The 23848-nt window shown below is 50.5% G+C and overlaps 1 protein-coding gene across 7 annotated transcripts in view; it reads right to left on the bottom strand.

Annotated features, from left to right (window-relative positions):
* Positions 1-1823: 1823 nt before the first annotated feature.
* SCN5A (sodium voltage-gated channel alpha subunit 5) overlaps positions 1824-23848 on the bottom strand; it is an 86243-nt gene continuing 64218 nt past the window's right edge. For 4 of the 7 annotated variants that reach the window (XM_027097147.1, XM_027097141.1, XM_027097146.1 and 1 more), the window contains 8 exons: positions 17589-17762; positions 13705-13827; positions 11585-11866; positions 9402-9455; positions 8675-8812; positions 7903-8007; positions 6442-6712; positions 1824-3391 (listed from right to left, as the gene is read on the bottom strand). In XM_027097147.1, coding sequence (XP_026952948.1) covers positions 2151-3391; positions 6442-6712; positions 7903-8007; positions 8675-8812; positions 9402-9455; positions 11585-11866; positions 13705-13827; positions 17589-17762 — 2388 coding nt within the window. In that variant the 3' untranslated portion in view covers positions 1824-2150. The remainder of the gene's footprint in view (positions 3392-6441; positions 6713-7902; positions 8008-8674; positions 8813-9401; positions 9456-11584; positions 11867-13704; positions 13828-17588; positions 17763-23848) is intronic. The other 3 variants (XM_027097143.1, XM_027097144.1, XM_027097145.1) reach the window with 2 other exon arrangements.

Genomic DNA, 23848 nt, shown 5'->3' with positions numbered 1-23848 from the left:
AGTGCTTGGGTAGTTCAGACAACGGCTGGCACTTGGTGCAGCCAGCGTCGTCTGTCAGCGGCCGGCCCCGGGCACCTGCCTCAGGCTCCCAGGCTGTCCCCACATATAAAACCCCAGTTGCCTTCCGGTCAGCTGGGCCTGCAGGCCGGCTGGCCTCCCAGCCTCATCCCTGTCCATGCAGCAGGCTCTGGGTGCCAGGTGCCAGGGAGGGCACACACCTCTCCAAGCCTTAAGAGCACAGCACAGAGAGCTACAAAAATAAGATTTCCACTCAGAGAAGTGTCGCTGGGACAGTTAAAAACCACATCCCACGCTGGACTCAAAGGGAACATGGGAGAAGAGAAATCACTGGGGTGGAAGAGGGTGGAGGCTGGGGCTGCCACCAAGGGAACTCAGGTGACAAGAAGAAACATAATACTTGTCTCGCCGGCAGTGTCCCCTTAGCTCCCCACGGCCAGCTCCCTGACGGCTCGGCGAGGTAGGTTAGGACAGCCAGCTTCTGGCTTCCCGGGCTGCCCTGAGAGGTGGCTGCCGCCGGGTGGAGGGCGGCTTTGCTGGAGAGCGGATTTGGGCAGCCAAGCCCCTGCCTGCACAGGCTCCACCAGCCACCACTGTCACTCTCAGGGTGACAGTTCTCTACATTAAAAGATTTGCATATGCTAAGTAGGATTGTCAGCAGCTGAAGAGGCCCTGGGGGTGGTAATTGGACTAGAAAAAGTATTTTTCCCTGAAAAGGCCTGCTCACAAGACCTATGGGCAGCCTGGCCGCTGCCCCAGAAGGTCCTGCATGCGGGTGCCACCAGGACCCTGGGCTGAGCGGGAGGGGCTGGTCCAGGGTCACACTACTCCCTTTCCCAGGGGGCCTGGGGTCCATTCCCCTCCCAGGGCACAGGGACTGGGCCTGAGCCTCCTGAGGCCCCTTCTCTGCACAGGGCCCAAACAGCCCTCCCCACTCCCATGCCACTGCATCTGGAGAGGAGCTGGAGGCCACACGAGCATCCCCTCACAGCTGGGCAGAGGCAGAAAGGTCCGGAGAGAGAGCCTGGGTGATGACAACAGACTCCCTTCTCCACATGGGCCAGGGGCCCCCGCTCTGAGGGCTGTTGTGTTTCTCAGCCCTAACCCCACGGGCTCAGCCTTCTCTTCCTTGCCTGTGGGGCAGGGCCGGCCAGGCTGGGCAGCAAGGACAAGCTGGGTGGCAGGAAGTGAGTGGGGCTCCTCCCTCAGGCCCTTCGTTTAACGTTAATACACTAACAGAGGCCACGCTCTCCAGGGAAGAAAGGCAACATCAGTGCCGAGGACCAGCCCTGGGACCCGGGACACTCTCTTCTGGAAGCTTGTTGTATCTGTAGAACTGACCCCAGGGTGGCCTGCATAAAAATACAAGGGGAAAATGGACCTTGGGTACGATGGAAGGCCAGGATGAGCCCCGGCTGACAAGAATCCCACCCATGGGGGCCGGGAGGAAAGGCCTGTCTCCCTTAGGCTAGGGCAGAAGAGGCTGCCTGGTGCTCACCTCGGGGAGCCCAGGCTACACGTGGCCTGTGTCTGGCCTCTGTGTGTATGGGAGTGTGCACACGCATGAAGGGGAAGGGGTTCAGCCCTCTTGGCACCTTAGCCCAACCCCTGGGCAGTGAAGGCCTGTGGGACCCACACTGGATTTCACTTTTGCTTTGACAACAGAGTCCCAGCAGCTCCATAGACACTCTTGTGCAGAGTTAAGAAGAGGCAGCGGGAATTGCTGCCGATCCGTCCATGAAAAAAGTTAGTTCTTTGCTCAAGTAAAAAAATATCAAATATAATAAATTTATGAAAGCCCGTTCACAACACATACAGTCTCAGTTTTGTATTTTGTCTCAGCAGCTGGGATGGAGTTGCTTGTCAGAGCCCTGGGGTGTTGCCTGACCAGAACCTTCCACCAGGACTGGTACACTTGGGGCCTCTAGGGACAGGCCACCCCGAGTGGCTGGCGTAGCCAAATGCTTCCAGCCATCAGCATGGTGCACAGGACTCTGCCTTGTCGGTCCATGGGGCTGAGGCTCATCTCTCACTCCTGAAGCCCAAAGCAAGGACAGATGGCCCAATGGCTGCTGGTCTGGGGCTGCATTTGGGTTTGCCATGACGCTGTGCGCTGGCCCACCGGGGCACGCTCACACGACAGATTCACGGTCCCTGTCTGGGGACGGGGGGATGTCCGCGAGATCTTCGCTGGGGCTGTAGTCAGATGCCCGCGCCTGGGGGTTATCGCTGGTGGCCCTGGTGACGCTGTCGTAGGAGGGTGGGAAGGACGTGGAGGAGATGGAGGAGCTGGAGGGCGGGACAAGGCGCTGGGAGAAGTTCTCGTTCATCATGTAGGCGATGAGGCCCTCCTGCTCGGGGGCATCCTCCTCGGAGAGGCCGCTGCTGCCCGCCTGCTGGCGGAAGAGGAAGGAGGCGTGCTTCATGGAGCGCCGCAGCAGGTGCCTGCGGAAGGCCCGCTGGATGATCGAGGCCGACACCTCCTCGTGCTTACGCCGGAGTGTGGTGGTGATGGGCTCGTACGAGATCTTGGACGGGTTGGCCGCCATGAACTTCTCCTCCATTTGGATCTTCAGGGCGTCCATCTCCCCAGACTCGCCCAGGACCCTCTTGGTGAAGGCAAAGAGGATGTCCATGCAGTGGATACGGTCCCCGCTCACCATGGGCAGGTCCATATTGATGAGGCTTATCTGGTTGGGCTTGGCGATTCGGAGCGGCTCAGACAGGGCGTCAGCAAAGTCAGACAGGGCCGAATACTCAATGAACTGGGTGGCCTCTGGGTCAAACTTCTCCCAGATCTCATAGAACATGTCGAAGTCATCCTCGCTCAGGGGCTCCGTGCTCTCCTCCGTGGCCACACTGAAGTTCTCCAGGATGATGGCGATGTACATGTTGACCACGATGAGGAAGGAGATGATGATGTAGGTGGTGAAGAAGAGGATGCCCACGGCGGGGCTCCCGCAGTTCCCCCGGGAGCCGTTGCTGTTGGGCAGGGTGGGGTCGCAGTAGGGAGGCCCCGTGTTGAGGATGGGGCTGAGGAGCCTGTCCCAGCCTGCCGACGTGGTGATCTGGAAGAGGCACAGCATGCTGTTGGCGAAGGTCTGGAAGTTGAACATGTCATCAATGCCAGCCTCCCACTTGACGTAGGCGAAGTTGGCCATGCCGAAGATGGAGTAGATGAACATGACCAGGAAGAGCAGCAGCCCAATATTGAAGAGGGCGGGCAGGGACATCATGAGCGCGAAGAGCAGCGTGCGGATGCCCTTGGCCCCGCGGATCAGCCTGAGGATGCGGCCGATCCGGGCCAGGCGGATGACTCGGAAGAGCGTTGGGGAGAAGAAGTACTTCTGGATGATGTCTGAGAGCACAGTGCCTGTGGGAAACAATGCAGACTGTGGCCACTGATGGCATTGCTGTCCTCCCTCCAGCCCAGCATCGCTGGGAGGGGTCTCTGTACAGCGAGGAGCCAGGAAGTGGAGGCCTGGGTCACCTGGGGCCTGCAAGGACCCTGCCTCCACCCACCTCTTTGAGTCTCCATTGCTGCATCTGTGGTCCAGAAAAGGAGGACCTACAGTACCTGCATCTTTTGCAAAGTGCCTTCTTAGCTCTCCGTTCCTTAGTCTCCCGAGAACACCTGCAGAGCCGTACCAGGCCCATCTTCCAGATCTTGGGTTCTGAGGCCTCAGGGGACTTTCTCAGCATCTTGGTGGCCCACCTTGGACCAGAACTCAGGAACTTTTAGCTCCTTGCTACTCAAAGTGTGGTCCAAGGACCAGAAGCCTGATCTCCTGGGCACTTATCAGGAATGCAGAATCTCAGCTCCGCCCCAGACCCACTGTGTTTTAACAAGCCCAGGTCGTTTGTGTGCACACTGAAATACAAGAGGCACTGGCCAGGCAGTCGGCCCACTCCCCGCACCTCACCTGTCACATCTCAGCCTCTCTGAGGTGCTTCCTATGACCCTCTCAACTCTGCTAGCTGCCAGGCCTGCCCACCCATCTCCACTGACTACTCTGGATTTGGAGTTTCAAGGAGCAGGGATGTAAGTTATAGGGGAAAGAGTGGAATACACTTGCCTCGTATTGGCCCAAGTGACCTTTCCCGACTCCTCATATGATAATAATGTCACCGGCTGACATATGTCCAGTGTTCACTGTCAATAGGGCACTGGGCTGAGCAATTCATACCCATCCATTTAGCCCTTCCAACAGAAGAAAGGGCTTACCCTAGGAGGAAAGCTGATACCATCATCCTCATTTTCTGGAAGAGGAAACTTATCTAAGTTACCACCTAGTCAGTGAGAAGCTGCGATTTGACTCAGACACTCTGGCTCCAAGTCGACATGTTAACTATGCCTCTCTGGTACACAAGCTCTGGGATCACTAGGTGTTCCTGAGGACAGACTGCACCTCCTGGAATCTCTGAGACTATGCCTCAAGGGCTCTGTTCCTGTTCCTGACACCCGCATTCTCTAAAGCTTCTCTCCAGTCCTACCAGGCACAATCTCGCCCTCACCCCTGCCTGGGACCTCTTGGAGCATTTCCTGACCTAACTTCCAGCTTCTAACCATCTGTCCATCACTGCAGCCATAGCAGCCCCTGCTTTTGCCTCTGAGTCACTGAAGGCAGGGTCTGAACATGGCAGAAAGATGAAAGCCAGTCACCCCAAGGCAGCGGTCTGTGGAGGCAGGGTCAAGACTGGGCCCTGAACACAAGTGCCAAAAGAAAAAAAATATTGATAAATTGGACTTAAAAATAAAAGCTTTGTGCTTCAAGAGATAACAACCAAGAAAGTGAAAAGACAACCTACAGAATGGGAGAAAATATTTGCAAATCATATATCTGATAAGGGACTGGCCTCCAGAATATATAAAGAATTCTTACAACTCAATAAAAACATAAATAAGTCAATTAAAAAATTGAGCAAAGGATCTGAAGACATTCCTCCAAGACATTTCTCTTATTATATACCAGGATATACCAAGGAAAATGACCAATAAACACATAAAAAGATGTTCATCATCATTAGTCATCAGGGAAATGCAAACCAAAACCGCAATAAGATATTACTTCACACCCACTAGAGTGGCTATAATTAAAAAATACAGAAAATAACAAGTGTTGGTAAGGATGCGGAGTAATTGGAACCCTCATACATTGAGGATGGGAATGTAAAATGGTGCAGCCACTTTGGAAAACAGTTTGGCGGCCCCTCAAAATTTTAGATTACTGGTTGCCAAGGGGCTGGGGAGAGGGAAAATGGGGACTAATCGCTAAATGGGTACAGAGTCTCTTTTGGGGATGAGGAAAATATTCTAAAATTAGAGTGTGATGATGGTTGCACAGCTATGTGAATATACTAAAAAGTACTGAAGTACACTTGAAAGGGTGGATTTATGTTATGTAAATTATATCTCAATAAAACTGTTGTTAAAAAAAGAACTTGGGCTCTGAAGTTAAACAGATATGGACATGTGCTATGGTCTGAATGTTTCTGTCTCCCCCTAAATTCATATGTTGAAATCCCAACTCTCAAAGATGATGGTATTAGAAGGTGGGACCTTGGTAGGTGCTTAAGTCATGAGGGTGGAGCCCACATAAATGGGATTAGTGCCCTTATAAAAGAGGCTCATGGAGCTCCCTAGCCCCTTCCACTTTGTGAGGACATGGCAAGAAGGTGCAGGTTATGAACCAGGAAAAGGACCCTCACCAGAAAACATTATTATGCTGGTGCCTTAACTTGGACTTCCAGCATCCAGAACTGTGAGAAGTAAATTTCTGTTGTTTATAAGTTACCCAGTCTGGTATTTTGTTATAGCAGCCTGAGTAGACTGTGTATGAATCCGGTCTCTGCTTCTCCCTAGTTGTATGATTTCCCTGCCTCAGTGCTGACTTTATAAGGTAAACTGCCTGAGGCAGGTGATGTCTGAAGGAACCTGGCACATACCTGGGTGGCTAGACTCCAGAATTTTCCATCTCCAGGGATAACTTCTACTTTAGAGGGCCACCTGCCTCCCGACTCTGGAACCTCTTCCTCCTTCAGCCTAAGGGGCAGGCTTCCCTTGGGAAGGCAGGAAAGCCCCCACAGGTCCCATTCCCTTTCCCAGACTCATCCTTGAAGCTCTCCAATCAGAGAGCTGTGTTCCAGGGTTCCAGGGAGGGTGGGGCCAGGAAGGGGTGCTGGGTCCTCTACCAGGTTGGCCCCTTGGCCTGATTGGGCCCTCCCAGATGTGTGTGTGTGTGAGTGTGTGTGTGTGTGTGTGTGTGTGTGTGTATGAGATGGGGGTAGAGGCAAGGAATGTAGAGAGAAAAGAATGTAGGAGCCTGGTGTACTTGTTATGGTGAAGTACAGATCCAGGGCTGGAGGAGAGGGAAAGGCCTGACCTGGGGAGGGCTTTTCTGCCCAGCCAACTTGCATACCCACCCACGATGGAGAGGATGACAACCACGAAGTCAAAGATGTTCCAGCTGTTGGTGAAGTAATAGTAGCGCAGGGCAGCCATCTTGACGATACATTCGCCTGTGAAGATGGCTACGAAGAGCAGGTTGATCTTGGCCAAGATGTTGACCTTCTCAGGGCTCTGGTCATCTGTCTCCACCATCATGGTCACCATGTTCAAGCAGATGAGAAACATGATGGTGACATCGAAGGCCTGCTTGGTCACAATGTCGAATAGGAAGCCCTGGTACTTGTTCTGAAAGGAGGGGCAAAGGACGGGCTCAGCAGGGGTCTCAGACAGGCTAGCACGCTCCCATTGCTGCCTCTCAGCCCAGGCCACCTACCCTCCTACTTCATCCTCTGGCAGGGGCCAATGCCCCCAGACAGTCACGGGAAGAAGAAGAAGTCAGGATGCTGGCCAGCCTGGCTCTCCTGCTGAAAGTTCCCTGGGCTTCCAGGCCCAGTCCTAGGCTCTCTCTTCCCTGAGACCATCTCTGATGGCTCTTCAGAAAGGGACCTCTCTTACCCCGAGTTTCCTCAGCACATCGTTCATCATGCTTCGCTTTTTGTTCCCACTGTCTGAAGGCTCAAGGTCAGATTTAAATTTCAGTCCTAGTAATTGTCTCAGTCCTCAGGTTAACAAATTTTCTCCACCCTTTTTATGGAATTTATTTTATTTATTCTACTTGGGACTCCCCCAGTGGTCCAGTGGATTCTACTGACTGTATTTATATGTGTCTTTAATTGTAAGATTATTCTGGGGAAGAGAGACGATTATAAATAAGTGAAAACACACGTCTGCGCATGCACACACACACACACACACACACACACACACACACACACACACACACACGTAACCTAGAACCGAGCATGGAGAACAGGAAAGTATCAGATGAAATGGATGAATTAGATGCAAAAACTGGGGCTGCCACTTACAAGCTAGTGATTTAGGTACGATTCACCTAATTAACCTCAGTACTGCCCCCATCCTGCTCCAATACACACACACACACACTTTTTTGGGCCAAGGGAGTCAGCCTAGCAGAGAACCCAGCACCCCTCTGGGCCCCACCTACCAGGGAACTCTACTGCTCAGGGAGTTGCAAGGATGAGGTTATGCACGGGGGTGGGGGCAGGCTGCCCTGCGCTCCCTGGGGAAAGCCTGCAGCCCTGCAGGGGAGAAGGGGGCTCACTGAGAGGTTCCTGTGGGAGGGGAGTGTCCCCTGGGCTGCCATAGCTGTCTCATGCCTTCTCTTCTATCTCCGTGAGACTGAGGCCCCTGTGTGTGGTTACAGGTCCCTCCTTTCCTGGACAGGCTGAGGGCCCTAGGCTGGGCCAAAAGACTGTGAAGAGGCCCTGATAGCTGGTCTTGTGGCATGGGGCCTTCCCAGGGTCCCCTCAGCTGGTCCTCCCCACTCCCACCAAATCGAAAGCCTGACTCACCAGGGGCCGTGGGATGGGCTTCTGGGGCTTCTTGGAGCCCAGCTTTTTCATGGCATTGTAGTACTTCTTCTGCTCCTCTGTCATGAAGATGTCCTGGCCCCCTAAGTGCAGAGAGACAGGCACCAGCTTCATTTTGGAGTTCTCAGAGCCCCCAGCATGGAGGGCACAGGGATCTCGCCTCCTTGATGAGGATGCCAGGGTTGCGCTCCTCCGCACTTCCTCTCCTGGGGGAGAAAAGTGTGCCTCTATCCTGCACCAGAGATTCCCCCCACCCCCGGACCTGCTTCTCCTGGGTCCCTGTCGCCATTCTCCTTGAGCTCTCTCTGACTTTGTGACTTGCAAATCCAGTCCCTACTCCCATCCTCTCCCCTGCTCAGCTCAGCCACCTTGGAAGTTCTCTCTGCCCACTTGGTTTGCCTGCCACCCAATCATGGCCCCTCTGATGGAGCTCCTGGAAGACCCTGGCCTCTGTGCAGTACCGCCCCCACCCTTGTCCCTGATCACGGACCAGGTAAATAGACACAACCCTCACCCCAGGTTCTCTTAGGAGCCTCATCTCTCAGACTACGGCAGGCGTGGGGCCCCTTGTTACAGGCTTACAGCCCTAAGCAGGTCACATTATAGACACACCCCTCTCCCACCCTATCCCAACAGGAGCAAGAAGAGGACCATCCCCAACAGGAAGGAAAAATGGGGCCAGGAGCTGGAAAGGCTCCCAAGTCCCTGGCATCCAGCCTTGCCCTGCAGCCTGGGGAACCTGTGCTCTACGTATCTTTTTCTTCTGTTGGTTGAAGTTGTCAATGATGACACCGATGAAAAGGTTCAGGGTGAAGAAAGACCCGAAGATGATGAAAATAACAAAGTAGATGTACATGTAGAGGTTGTATTCCCACTGGGGCTGCTCTTCATACTAGAGGGGAGAAACCAGACCGGAGGTCAGACAGGCGGGAATGGGGGTGGGCTGGCTGGGTGTGTCAGAGGAAGGTCACCACACAGGGTGTATGTCTGAGTGTGTGTGATGGGTGGGTGGGGATGGAGTTGAGAAGAGTGGGTGGTGGCAGGTGATAAGGGCAGGCATGCTGGGCTCACAGCTGGCACAGTGTCCCTGCATGGCTCCTTCCCCTGGGCCACTGGGAGGTTTGAGTATATGGGGGCATCTCTCAGCCTGCAACTCTCAGTGTGATGGGGGTGGAGCACAAGGACAAAGGAGAAACTTGATTTATGTCTCTGTTGGTTCCACCCCATCCTCCTGGGGTAAGACTTTGATTCAACTAAATTACAGTGAATTTAATTTGAAAGATATTTGTAAATTTGGGGACTCCTTGGGAGACCACACAACCTTGCCCCAGGGCCAGGCCTAGGCATTCCAGAGAGGCTCAACTCTGGGTTGACACAAGAGACCTGGCCCTCATGGGATGTAGACCCTGATACCCTGGGGGCCAAGAAGCTGGGAACCTCGGGTGCCTGACTCAGGCAGAGAGGCCAGTGTGACAACCTACCCCCCTGGAGTCCACAGCTGCATACATGATGTCCATCCAGCCTTTAAATGTTGCCTGGAAGGAAAAAACAAAAGTAAGGAAATCATTTAATCCTGCATCTATGGAGCTACTTAGGGCTCCCGTCTGGGCAGATGAGGCCAGGAAATAACCTCCTACAAGAAGCAATCAGTCCATCCCACCCTTTCAGCAGTATCCAAATGGCTGGGCGGTCAGGGAAAGGCCTTCTTGTTCAGGGCTGAGGAGGAGGGGAAGCCAGCCAAGCAGACACCCCAACAAGGTCATACAGTGGGGGAATAAACTTCTTGATGTTGGCCAAGAGACTTCCCTTCAGATCCACATTCATTTCAGATTCTAAAATGACACAGAAGCGCACAGCAGGTATCAGGGAGAGAGAGGTGGCTCTTGGGCTCTCAGTTCTTACTTAAGGTGGACTCCAGGGCTGACCTGGTCCCCTTTGTCATGAGCCTTATTGCTTCTGCTTCATAGCTTTTCAAAGGAAGTCCCTGAAGAATCCCAACCTTCCCTCAACTTAAGGGGGTCCTTTTGCTAGTGGTGTGTTGGCAAATGGCTAACAAATGGCTTTCCAGAAGAAAAAGAAAAGCCCTGATTGTTGCGTTTGCCAGCTTCTCTGTGTAAATACTCCCATCATTGCCATCCTTAAGTTGCCAACATGTCATTACTGAACACAGAGTTGGGAAGAGATGCACAGGAGCACAGCGTTGTAATATTTCCACTGCATGGATATAATAGGTGTGAATAACCTCAGGAGCATAGATGATAATAAGTGGTAATGGTGAGTTCTGATTTCGTTTCAATATCATTGAGTTAATTACCAGTTTAAAAAATCTAATTTTTAATAATGGCTTGCCAAATATTGGAAAATGTAGCAATTGGCTCTTGTGAGTCCATACGTGCCGGCGCTGGCATGGCACACAAGGCAGGAAAGAGGAGGCCGAATAGGACAAGGTCCTGGCACTGGCTGCATGGACTGCCCAAGTCTGGGATGCTATGATGATTCAGAAAGAGCCTGGGGGACATGCTTGCTGGTGAGACCAATTGCCTAGCGACCTCACTTGTGTCCTTGGCAAAATCCGATCGTGTCCTGAGCCTACTTTCAGGGTATAAGCTGGTCTGCACAGACTTTCCATGTCTAAGAGTTTTCATGAGTCAGGCAGGGCAGAGGGAAACCAAGGCAGCCACAGAGAAGGCAACTGCTTCAGCTCCCTGTGCCACGGGGCCCTCACCTGTACAGAGAGGCCTGGAGATGCTGTGGGACCTGCTGGGGACCACCCAAGGCTACGAGATGCCCGTGACCGAATTCTTCCCAGCCACTGTGCGGTTCTGTCTGCAACAGAAAGGGGGCTTTCCTTCCAAGTTCTGACATTCAGAAGGGACAGTCACAGGGATGGAAGGTGCTCTGGGTTTGGCTCTAATCATGTTCCCCACGATGTATTTCAGGGGAGTCGTTGGAGAAAGCTATCCCTGTGATTTAAGAGGTGGGTGGAGGTGTGAGGGGATGTGCCAAGCTTCCCTCTGTTCTGGGGACTAGAGACAGGTGTCTGGGCTTTTGGTTGGGACAGCAAGAAGAACAAGCTGCAGCTTTGCATGTTATGGTTCAGACTGATTTCTGTTGTCAAGGTTATTTGTATGCTGTGCATTATAATCACTGAAGCCACTGTCCTCACAAATCAATGGAAACTTTGGAAAGACTGGGGAAGGCCATGCGTGTTTAAACATCACACATCTTGCACATTAGAGATGAAAGGAAATATATTCTTTTAACAACGCAGGAGGTATCACTACCTTTTATAACAGAGGGGTGGCCAGAGTCACAGTTTTGCTACTAGTTCAGTCCCTGGGTGTCTATGGTCGTTCACTTGCAATCTGTGCCATCGTACTGCCAAACTGACTGCTGTCTGGGGAGCTGGTTCTGCCGTAGTGCTGAAGCCCCAGGCCATACTTGGAGAATGTAGCATCTTCCTTAGAATGGAAAATCTGGGGCCTTCCCAAACAGCCAAGAATTCCCTGGAGAATCCTAAGCCTCCTTTGGGCAACATGATCCTATCGTGAGGATCCAGAGTGGCCCCGCTCTCCCTCACCTGCCCACAGCATAGGGGAAGGTGCCTGTTGCTGGTCAGCCAGTAGGAGGAAGGAAGGCCCTTCCCCACCCCCACAGGACTTACCACCTGCAGAAGGGCCAGGTACCCGGCCCCCACGTTGTCAAAGTTGACTTTCACCTTGGTCCAGTACAATTCACCAGTCACGTTGAAAGACACACAGTCGCTCTTGTTGTTCACGATGGTGTAGTTCAAGGGCAGGTCTCCCTCAGTCTGGTTGATGCATCTCCCAAACTTCCCCGCGAAGAGGTTCACGCCCATGATACTGAAGATGAGCCAGAAGATGAGGCAGACGAGGAGGACGTTCATGATGGAGGGGATGGCGCCCACCAGGGCATTGACCACAACCTCAAGTGGGCAGAGAAGAGGCTCAGTTCCTGGGGGTGCCCAGAACACACACCCTTTTCAAGAGCCCCAAACTACTCAACCTCCTGGGTATAGGTCCCTATGGGGGTGGGGAACAATTCCTGTCCCCAGTGAAGGGGAACCCATGGCTGGAAGCTCTGGTGGGCAGCGAGGGGAGTGAGAGAGAACACACACGCCTTTTGCTTTGCACCCTAAAGTCTGACACAGCTCAGAACATCTGCCTTTCCCTTCTTGGCTCTGCCCGGAATCCATGACCTTCAAACTTAATTTTCAGCAGGGTCTCTGCTGGATGAGTATGCCACAAGTCTGATGAGAAAGGGCCTCTGGAGATACACTCTCTGAGCTAAGCTTCTGGTTTCCTTTGGGGTTGCTGCTACCAGGATGGATGGGTGTTCTCCTGTAAAGTGTGCCCAGGGGACCTCCGGGTGGTACGTCTGGAGGGTGCTCTGACAGCCCTCCCATGCTGCGGTGGGAGCAGGGATGGCAGGGCGGGTGGTGTGCGCGCTCCCTGTGCCTCTGCCCTCCCCAGGGAGAGGCTCTCTGACCCCATGGGGCCATGGCCCCATGCTCTTCATTTAAACTCACAGCACCCAGGAGAAGTATCCTTGGCAAAAATAACTGGGGACTCCACTCCAGTGAGGGACCTAGTTCTCAGCTGTCTGTGAGCCAGGAACATGTTTGCCACACAGACTAGGAGCGGAGCTGGTGTGGAGCTGGGCGGTGGATATGGTAATGCTGACACACGCAAAGAAGGGGGTCGGTCCATGGCCCCCCAGCAGGCATGATGAACCTGGGAACAGGGTGGGAAACCAACTCTCCCGTTTGCCCTTCTCTGGCTCTGTGGCCAGCAGCCACAGCAGAGGCATTCCTGGCAACTAGTGTCTCCCCCATGTCCCCTTGTCCCAGAACAAAATGTCCTTGCTCCCAAAGAGACATTTAACTTAGGTCGGATTATTCACTTGTGAATGGCTTCCCACCAGAAATAAACAGCTTGCTTCTCCATGGATTGGGGGTGTGAGCAAAGTTCAAAACCATCAACCAAATTGGGGCTGTGTAATGGTGCCTCCTGGGTCAGTGAGAGACACACAGATGTGTCTGCTAAAGTCACAACAGAACTGTGAACATTTTGTAAAAACAAGAAACAAAAAAAAACCCCCCACACAAACACATGGGTTCGTTTTCTTGCTATATAAAATGGATAATGTTTTTTCTTGGTGGGCTTTTCAATTTGCCTTATATGTGCACATTCTTTGGTAAAATTTGGTGACTTGAAACAAACGCAGAGGGCTCTGCACTTAGAAAATAGTGCCAAAGAGTTTACTAAGCAAATACAAGCTGCTCTCTCATGGTGAGAATACAGCTGGCTCCTTCCTTGCTTCCTTCATCCTCCCTAGCACTGCCCTACCACCTATCACAGACAGAGGGAAGGCAGCCTGTGATGGCCAGGAGGCAGGGGACAGGGATGGACACATGGAGCCGGGGCGCACACAGACACGAGGCCCTGCTGGAGAGCAGAAGCCGAAAGGGCCCTGGGCCGGTGGGGCTGGCTGCAGCTGAGACGCCTGTGCCCCAGGCCTCACTTCCTCTCCATTATCCAGGGCTCTCTGGCCCTCGTGGAGCCCACAGGGCTGGGAGTGGCAGGCCTGGGGGGAGGTTCGCACAGCTCTCCACCTCTGAGTGCCACCAAGCCCAGCCGTGCTTCCTGGAGATCCTGCACATGCTCCCACCGGGTCAGGGCCGCCTGGACAGCAAGTGGGCCTGCGGGTCCCCTTCATGGAGCCACCTCCCACTGCCCCTGTGGGAAGAGCCACCCCTCTTACCCTCATGCCCTCAAATCGTGACAGGGCTCGCAGGGGTCGGAGCGCACGCAAGGTCCGCAGTGACTTGATGGGGCCCATCTCAGCAAAGCCCAGCGCGTTGGCCACCAGGCTGATCAGCGAGACCTGTGGGAGGCAGGGTGGGAGTGGAGCCACGGGGACAGCTTGAGACAGTGGCAGGGCTCCTGGCCCACCGAAAACAGGCTGGGTGTGAGAGAGCCAGCAGGTCTTCCTGTGTCCAGTCTTTCTGATTCCCGGCTGGATCGTTTTCACAGGCTGTCCTGCGTTGGGCCAGCCTTTCTGCGGCCCAAGAGGCTGGGGGCAAGCCCAAGCATGTCCCAGCTTTCAGACCTTCACTGAGGGCCTGCTATGTGCACTTCACACACACACACACACACACACACACACACACACACACACACACACTCACACGTCTGTAATAGCCGCAATCACCCCAGGACTTGTAATGCACCTCCCAATGCTACAGATGAGAAAACTGAGTTCCAAAGCCACCCGCTAGTGTGGAGGAGCAGGGTCACAAAGCCTGGGCTTTAGGTCCCATGTGCTTTCCTTCAAGTCAGATTCTTGGGCCTGCCCCTTCCCTGCCCCGAAGTAGACTCTCTGGGGAAGAAGGACTGTCCTGAGTTGAGTATGAGCAGACAAGACAATCCTGGGGCATTTCCCCAAAGCTGGACCTCACAACATTCTGCCGTCTTCAAAGAAGGGAAGCGCAGATGGAGCCCCTGAGGGCTGTTCTCTGCTGTCTGCTTTCTCTGCCCCGCCCTCACCAGGGCATTTCCACCCAGCGGATTTTATCCTTCTAAAGTTCCAGGGGCATCCAAACCCTTCTTATGTCACTGCTGGCCAGTGATCACAGGTTAGAAGTGGCCTCCTGCCTGACCTCGCCGGCAATCACCATTACCACCACCCTAGCTCTGAGGGCAGCCTGACGGTGGCGAGGGGCTGCAGGCGGGGCCCTGACTCCCGGACCCTCCTCCCAGGCTTGGAAGCAGCAGGTTGGGAGAAGGCTGGGCAGAGGGGCTTGGAAGAGGAAGACTCCCAGGATGGACTTCTGTGCTGCCCCCATCCGGGAGAGGATGAGGGGCATCTCTCAGGGACTTGCTGCTGAGGGCAGCCAGGTCCGGCCCGTCTCCCCGCCTAGCTCCCAGCAGGCCAGCCTTGTCTGTTGCTTCCAAAGCTCACCCTGCCTGCTCCACCCAATGTCAGTTGATGGCAACTCCATCCTTCCAGCTGCTCAGGCCACAAGCCTTGGCATCATCCCTGCCTTCTCTCTGTCTCTCACATCCTACATCCAACCCATCAGGATTTCCTGTTGGCTCTGCCTTCAAAATATGTCAGAAGTCCAAATATTTCTCACCACTTCCACTGCCACCATCCTGGCCAGGCCGCCATCATCTCTCCCCTGGATCACTTCCACAACCCCCCAACCTTCTCCCTGCCTCCACTTCCCTCCCCCACCACCCTGACAGGGTGATTCTTTCATAACATGAGTCAGATGATGTCGCTCTTCTGTCCAAAGCCCTTCAACGCCTCCCCATTTCATTCTAAATAAAGGCCCATGGTTTTCAAAGGCTGCATCCGTTTTACCCCATGCAGTCTGGCCTCATCTCCTGCACTTCCCTTCCCCACTCCTCTGCTCCAGCCACTCTGGCCTCCCTGCAGTTCCTCAAGTATCCCAGGCACCCTCCTACCATAGGACCTTTGCACTGCTGTTCCAACTTCTGTTTGGAATGTTCTGCAGACATCTGCCTGGCTAACCCCAACCTCCTTCAAATGTCACCACAGTTAGCCCACTCTGGCCAGCCTGTTTAAAGTTCTAATCTCTATCTTCCTTTCTCCCTGAGTCCCGGCCCTCCTAACCCCCTTCCCTCTCTACTTCCTCTTCTCCATGTGTATACATCACCAGCGTAATATAAAGCTGGCTCATGTATTATGTTTCTGGTTCACAGTCACCTTCCTGAGTGCAGGCAGGGGTTTTGTCTGTTTTGTTCCCCAAGATCCTCAGCATCTACAATAGCACCCACATACAGTAGATGCTCAATAGTATCGAAAAAATGCATGAACTGAACATGGAAACATCCTTTTCCAGACCTTGAGGCCTGAAGTCCACCATTTCCATGAAGTGTGGGGATAGGGGGGCATGGCCAGTGTCTGGAAAGCTGGATTCCAGCACCCACTTCCTTCTCCTTGACCTTGGGCCAGGCCCTTCTCTGCTGTGAGCCTCAGTTTCCTTCTCCACAGGCTAATTCTCCAATCTTGAGAATTTCAGGCCCTTAGGCCTGGCCTCAGCGGAGTTCCCCAAGGTGGCAGGTGGTGGGAGGTGGGTGGGCTTCCCCAGAAGTCTTTGCAAACTCTATCTGGCCTGCCCTGGGGGAGTCCCAAAAAGCTGCAGGAACAGCTGGGTGAGGGGGCCTCAGGGCAGAGCTGCCAGGATCCCAGGCCTTCCCCTGGCCCTTTGGCAAGGAGGCTTCAGGGGTCCTCTCCCTCATCTCAGGGAGGCTCTGAGGGCTCTAGGCTGTAAGAGCATCCTGAGCTCCCCCCGTCTCTGCCAACCCAGCACCTCTCACCCCAGCATTAGCATCGGCCACTTGGGGTGATGAAAGAGGCCTGGGCTGGAGGCCCAGCAACGTGGATCTGTGTCTCCACACATACTCTAGCCCACGGAGCCATTCAAGTTTGTCCTCCCACCCAGGCCTGGACACTGGCCAGGCCCACTGGCAGCTGAGCCCCTCCCTTTAGCTTCTGGGCCCGAAGTGGGGACTAAGCACAGGCCTAAGCTCTTCTATAACTATAGGAAGGACAGCCCCTGCTGGTGGGCAGAGCTACGAGTGTCTTCTGGAAAGCTCTTCCCAGCCTGCAGATCCTGACCCACATCCTGCTGTGCGAGACCCACCACAACCAGATGATAAGTCCTCGCCGGAGCCCTTCGCCATGTTCCCTCTGCCCTTAGGGAGCACAGATCCAAGGCTGCCCCGCATTCTGAGTCTCAGTTCTCACCCCGCCATGGCTACCCTCCCACCTGACTGTGCTCAGGAGCCCCACAAGACCCTGCACTCACCCTGCTTGGTACCCAGAAGTGTCCCGGGGCCTGGGGAACTGTGGGGCAGGGGCCTCCCATTCCATCTGCCAACTGGGTGCTCAGGGGATATGCCAACCTCCTGCCCCAGGTCCCCTGGGCACACCGGAGGTCAGGCAAGCCCTGCCAGCTGCCTGATCACCCAGGGCAGCCACCTGGAAACCCTCAGCCAGTGTTCATGCTTTCCTCCTTTTCACAGGGGACTGCAACCCCTCTCATCCTCCCCAAGTGGTACCTTCTACCTGAGCCAGGAGGATCTCCTGCCTGCCCAGCACTCTTTCCCCAGTCCCGTACCCTCTGGTCTTTGGCTCATTCCATCTCCTATACAACACCTCCTCTGTGTGTGGACATGTAGGCTCTTAACCGGTCATCTGTGTAGTGGGCCTGACAGACACTTCACAAGGTGCCGTGGTGAGGGCTGCAATATGGGCTCATCGCTCCCCCTTCTGGACATCCTGAGAGGGTGGGACCCCACTCCTACCCTGGCTCACACCGCTGCGGGAACTGCACTTCACTATCCCCCGTGGTGAGTATAGTTTCTCCCAGAAGCCTAGGTTTCCCTGTGTCCCCAGTCGGGGGTTTTGATGGCAGAGCCCAGGTATCCGCTCTGTGACCTCAGACTCAGGCTTCCTGCCCCTTTGCCCACCCTGTGGCACAGCCAAGATGTTCCACTTCGTCCTGCTGTCTCCTGCTGCCCTGTCCTTCTGTCCTTCTGTCCCTCGGCCTCAGCTCCTTCTCACACTGGCAACGGGCGCCCCCCTCCTCTCTTCCCTTCAGGGGCCACACTTACACCCACAATGAGGAAATCGAGCCAGCACCAGGCGTTGGTGAAGTACTTCTTGAAGCCATAGGCCACCCACTTGAGCAGCATCTCCAGCACGAAGATGTAGGTGAACATCTTGTCGGCATACTCCAGCAGGACCTTGATGGTCTTCCGCTCCTCCAGGTAGATGTCCTCGAAGGCCTGCAGACCAGGGTAGACAAGGTAGACATGATATCCTGACCCAGCCAGTCCCACCCCGCACAAGCCTTCATCTCTGACAGTATCTGCTGCCCAGGAGAGCGGGGCAGAGGGGAGCCATGTCGTGGAAGGGATTCCTGAGTGTGCCCTCTGAGCCGCGTGTGCACCATTGCTGGGTTAGGAAATGATGTTATGTGGTGTGTGGACAACAAGGCAGAATGCGTAGTGAGAATGCTTCTTCCTTCACTTTAAAGAGCAAGTCTCAGTTCAGTGCTAGTGCATTGTTAAGACCTCTCTAAAACAGCTCAAGGCCTGCTGCTAGAAACAGCACACACTTTCCCCACCCCCTCTACTCCACTGTGTTTTTACTCAATTTACTTTGGCAATTCCCTACTTTTCATAGGAAACAATATTTGTTTCCAATGACAACAATCATTCAAAGTTGCCCTTTAAAATAAACTTATTTAAACAAACAAAAAAACAGTGAATGTTCATCTAAGGCAAAATTTTAAAGAAATGATAGTAAAGGCGGTTTGTAGATATGAAGATTAGGAAACACAGGACTAGATGAAGTCAAACCTCCTGCAATCCTCAGCATCTGGGAGTCAACATTCCTAAAATGCTAGAAGTTGTCGGTCTTTCCCCACCTCCTCACTGCTGCCTCAAGCCAAATCCCCGAGCCAACAGAGAGACTCAGATGGCCCCGCTGCCCTCTTCTAACTCCAGGCTTCTGATCTGTACCTGCCCCTCCTGAGTTACCTTCCCCTATCCAGAATGTGCTCTGAGGCTCCCAGTCTAGGCAACTGAATGCGTCACTGAGGGCCCCAGGGAGCTGCCTCCACCTGTCGCTCTGGGCCTCCCTGTCTGACTGCAGGGCCCCTGTGAGCTACAGTGATCCAGGGGGCCGGTGCTGTCAGCAGTCAGATTAGCAGACCACAAAGCTAATCTGGTCCATGTAGATATGACAACAGGATAATTCAGGCCCCAAAATGGACTTTGGGAGTTGTTCAAGACAGAAAGTAGGCCTGTTTTTTTCTGAGTATAAAAATGTATGTGTCCTATAAAAAATGAAATAATACAGAAATTATAAAAAAGAGAATAAACAACAACAAAAAAACCAAACAACCCAATCAAAAAATGGACAGAAGACCTAAATAGACATTTCTCTAAAGAATACATACAGATGGCCAACAGGCACATGAAAAGATGCTCAACACTGCTAATTATTAGAGAAATGCAAATCAAAACTACAATGAGGTACCACCTCACACTGGTCAGAGTGGCCGTCATTAAAAAGTCCACAAATAACAAATGCTGGAGAGGGTGTGGAGAAAAGGGAACGCTCATACACTGTTTGTGGGAATGTAAGTTGGCGTAGCCACTGTGGAAAATAATACAGAGGTTCCTCGGAAAACTAAAAATAGAATTACCATATGATTCAACAATCCCACTCCTGGGTGTATATCCAGACAAAACTATAATTCAAAAAGACACATGCACCCCCTGTGTTCATAGCAGCACTATTCACAATAGCTAAGACATGGAAACAACCTAAATGTCCATCAACAGAGGAATGGATAAAGAAGATGTGGTACATATGTACAATGGAATACTACTCAGCCATAAAAAAGAATGAAATCATGCCATTTGCAACAACACAGATGCAACTAGAGACTATCATACCAAGTGAAGTAAGTCAGAAAGAGAAAGACAAATATATGATATCACTTTTATGTGGAAACTGAAATATGACACAAATGAACCTATCTATGAAACAGAAACAGAATCACAGACATAGAGAACAGACTGGTGGTTGCCAAGGTCGGGGGGGATGGGTTGGGAGACGGAGGGAGTAGAAGGTTGGGGTTAGCAGACGTAGGCTTTTATATACAGAATGGATAAACAACAAGGTCCTACTGTACAGCATAGAGAATTATATTCAATATCCTATGATAAACCATGATGGAAAAGAATATAAAAAAAAGAATGTATATATATGTATAACTGAATCACTTTGCTGCACAGCAGAAATTAACAAACATTGTAAATCACTATACTTCAATTAAAAAAATTGATTAAAAAAAGAGAATAAAAGGCATCTCCAATTTTATGGCACTAAAGTAACCTCTGCTAACATTTAGGTTAACATTCTTTCAGCCCTCACTATTTGTGTGTATATATTTGAGTGCACGATTTTATAAACAGGCTAAAATATTTTGCTTTAAAATTTTTTTCCATGAAACAATCTTTTGTGAATATTTACCTACTAAGTAATGTGAATACATACAAGATCTATCATTCTTTTTAAAGGCTGTATAATATTTCATTACTTGCATATACTACTGTTAATTTAGCCATTGTTTCCAATTTATCCCTAGTAGAAACAACATTGCAATGAGCACAGTGTCTGATTATGTTGAGGATAAATTTCTAGAATTGAGGTGCCAGGTCAAAGTTATACTTTTGGTACAGATTAGGAAAAGGACCTCCAAAAAGGGACACCAATTTGAGACTCCTTCCACAGTGCATGAATGTGGCTCTTCCCCCACCACCCATACTGGTGCAGTTTCTCCTTTGTCACATTTCCCAGACTAATGAATGAAATTTGTATTTGTTACATTTTAATTTATCTTATTACTAGTGATACTGACATCATTTCCTTGGATATTTGCAGTGTTCTCTTTATAAATTGCCTGTTCATGTCCTTTACCTATTTTTTCACTTGATGGTCTGGTTTATTTGGGGACATTAACTCTTTGTTTTATATACTTTATCCTAGTTCTGTGCCTTTAAATTTTGTTCACTTTTGTTTACCGTACTGAAGTTCTACACTTTACTTTCAATTATATAATTTAATATATTTATATCATCTGTTATGATTTTCATTTAGTAAAACCTTTGGCATCATGTTAAGAAAGTCCTTGCCAGAGACTCCCTGAACAAGATGGCAGAGTAGAAGGACTTGAGCTCATCACCTCTCATGAAAACACCAAAATTACAACTAACTGCTGAACAACCATCGACAAAAAATGATGGGAAACTACCAAAAAAGATACTCTACATCCAAAGACAAAGAAGAAGCCACAACAAGATGGTAAGAGGGGCACTTTTGCGATACAGTCAAATCCCATGCATGCCAGGTGGATGACATACAAACTGGAAAATAATTAGATCGCAGAGGCTCTCCCACAGGAGTAAGAGTTCTGAATCCCACATCAGGTTCCCCCAGCCTGGGGGTCTAGCATTGGGAGGAGGAGGCCCCAGAGCATTTGGCTTTGAAGGCCAGTGGGGCTTGAGTACAGAAGCTCCACGGGACTGGAGGAAACACAGACTCCACTCTTGGAGGGTGCACACAAGGTTTCATGTGCACTGGGACCCAGGGCAAAGCAGTGACACCATAGGAGCCTGGGCCAGACCTACCAGTTGGAGTGTTTAATCTTTTTACATTTAAGGTAATTATTAATATGTATGTTCTTATTACCATTTTGTTCATTATTTTTGTTTTGTTTTTTTTAGGTCTTTTTTACCTGGGTCTTGGAGGGTATCCTGAGGAGGCAAGTGTTGCCTGTGGTTCACTGTGGGGGCAAGGACACTGGTGGCAGAGGCCCCAGGGAATGTTCATCGGCATGAGCTCTCCCAAAGGTCAACATTTTGGTACTGAGACCTGGCTCAACACAGCATCCTGCAGGCTCCAGTGCTGGGATGCCTCAGGCCGAACAACCAACGGGGTGGGAACAGAGCCCCACCCATCAGCAGACAGGCTGGCTAAAGATGTCCTGAGCTAACAGCTGCTTGACACACCCCTGCTCACCAGAGGGACAAGACTCAACTCCACCCACCAGTGGGCAGGCACCAATCCCTGACACCAGGAAGCCTGCACAAGCCCCCGGACCAACTGCACCCACCAGGGGGCAAACACTGCAAGTGAGAGGAGCTACAATCCTGAAGCCTGAGCAATGGAGACCATAAAAACAGAAAGTCAGATAAAATGAGATGGCAGAGAAATATCTTCCAGATGAAGGAACAAGATAAAACCCCAGAAGAACAAATAAGTGAAGTGGATATAGGAAATATACCTGAAAAAGAACTCAGAGTGATGAAAGTAAAGATGATCCAAGATCTTGGAAAAAGAATGGAGGCACAGACGGAAGATAAGATACAAGAAATGTTCAACAAGGAGCTAGAAGATTTAAAGAACAAAGAGATGAACAATGCAATAACGGAAATGAAAAATACACTAGAAGGAATCAATTGAAGAATAAATAAGGCAGAAGAACAAATAAGTGAGCTGGAAGACAGAATGGTAGAAATCACTGCTGTGGAACAGAATAAAGAAAAAAGAATGAAAAGAAATGAAGACAGTTTAAGAGACCTCTGGGACAACATTAAACATACCAACATTACAAGGATCTCAGAAGGAGAAGAAAGAGAGAAAGGGCCTGAGAAAATATTTGGAGGAAGCACAAAGAGTCCCATACAAGATAAACCCAAGGAGGAACACTCCAAGACACATATTAATCAAACAGACAAAAATTAAAGACAAAGAAAAAATATAAGAGTGACAAGGGAAAAGCAACAAATAACATACAAGGGAATCCCCATAAGGTTATCAGCTTATTTTTCAGGAGAAACTATGCAGGCCAGAAGGGAGTGGCATGATATGTTTAAAGTGATAAAAGGGAAAAACCTACAACCAAGAATACTCTACCTAGCAAGGCTCTCATTCAGATTCAATGGAAAAATCAAAAGCTTCACAGACAAGCAAAAGCTAAGAGAATTCAGCACCACCAAATCACCTTTACAACAAATGTTAAAGGAATTTTTCTAGGTGGAAAAGAAAAGGCCACAACTAGAAACAAGAAAATTTAAAATGGGAAGGCTCACTGGTAAAAGCAAACATGCAGTAAAGGTAGGAAATAATCCACACACAAATATGACATCAAAACCAGCAATTGTGAGAAGAGGAGAGTACAAATGCAGGATATTGGAAATGCATTTGAAATTAAGAGACCAGCAACTTAAAACAACCTTGTATATATACAGACTGATATAGCAAAACCTCATGGTAACGACAAACCAAAAATCTATAATGGATACACACACGGAAAAGAAAAAGGAATCCAAACACAACACTAAAGATAGTCATCAAATCACAAGAGGAGAGAACAAAAGAGGAAGGGAAGAAAAAAGACCTAAAAAAAACAAAACAAAAATAATGAACAAAATGGTAATAAGAACATACATATTAATAATTACCTTAAATGTAAAAAGATTAAACACTCCAACTAAAAGACACAGACTGCCTGAATGGATACAAAAACAAGACCCATATATATGCTGCCTACAAGAGACCCATTTCAGATCTAGGGACACATACAGACTGAAAGTGAGGGGATGGAAAAAGGTATTCCTTGCAAAGGGAAATCAAAAGAAAGCTGGAGTAGCAATACTCATATCAGACAAAATAGACTTTAAAATGAAGACTGTTAAGAGAGACAAAGAAGGACACACAAAAATGATCAAGGGATCAATCCAAGAAGAAGATATAACAATTGTAAGTATATATGCACCCAAAATATATACTTACAAAAAATAGGAGCACCCCAATATATAAGGCAAATACTAACAGCCATAAAAGGAAAAATCAACAGTAACAGAACAATAGTGGGGGACTTTAGCACCCTACTTTCATCAATGGACGGATCATCCAGACAGAAGATCAATAAGGAAACACAGGTCTTAAATGACACATTAGACCAGATAGACTTAACTGATATTTATAGAGCATTCCATCCAGAAGCAGCAGAATACACATTCTTCTCAAGTGTACATGGAATATTTTCCAGGATTGACCATATGCTGGGCTACAAAGTGAGCCTCCGTAAATTTAAGAAAATTGGAATCATATCAAGCATCTTTTTCAAACAAAACGCTATGAGATTAGAAATCAACTACAAGAAAAAAACTGTAAAAAACACAAACATGTGGAGGTTAAACAATATGCTACTAAACAACCAAAGGATCACTGGAGAAATCAAGGAGGACATCAAAAAATACCTAGAGACAAATGAAAATGAAAGTACAATGAC

This window comes from Aethalodelphis obliquidens, unplaced genomic scaffold (assembly GCF_003676395.1).
Source record: "Aethalodelphis obliquidens isolate GAN/ISIS:26980383/991018 unplaced genomic scaffold, ASM367639v1 scaffold112, whole genome shotgun sequence".
In the NCBI taxonomy this organism is placed as follows: domain Eukaryota; kingdom Metazoa; phylum Chordata; class Mammalia; order Artiodactyla; family Delphinidae; genus Aethalodelphis; species Aethalodelphis obliquidens.
Note: the sequence above shows the minus strand (reverse complement) of the source record. Positions and strands in the feature narration are given on the sequence as shown.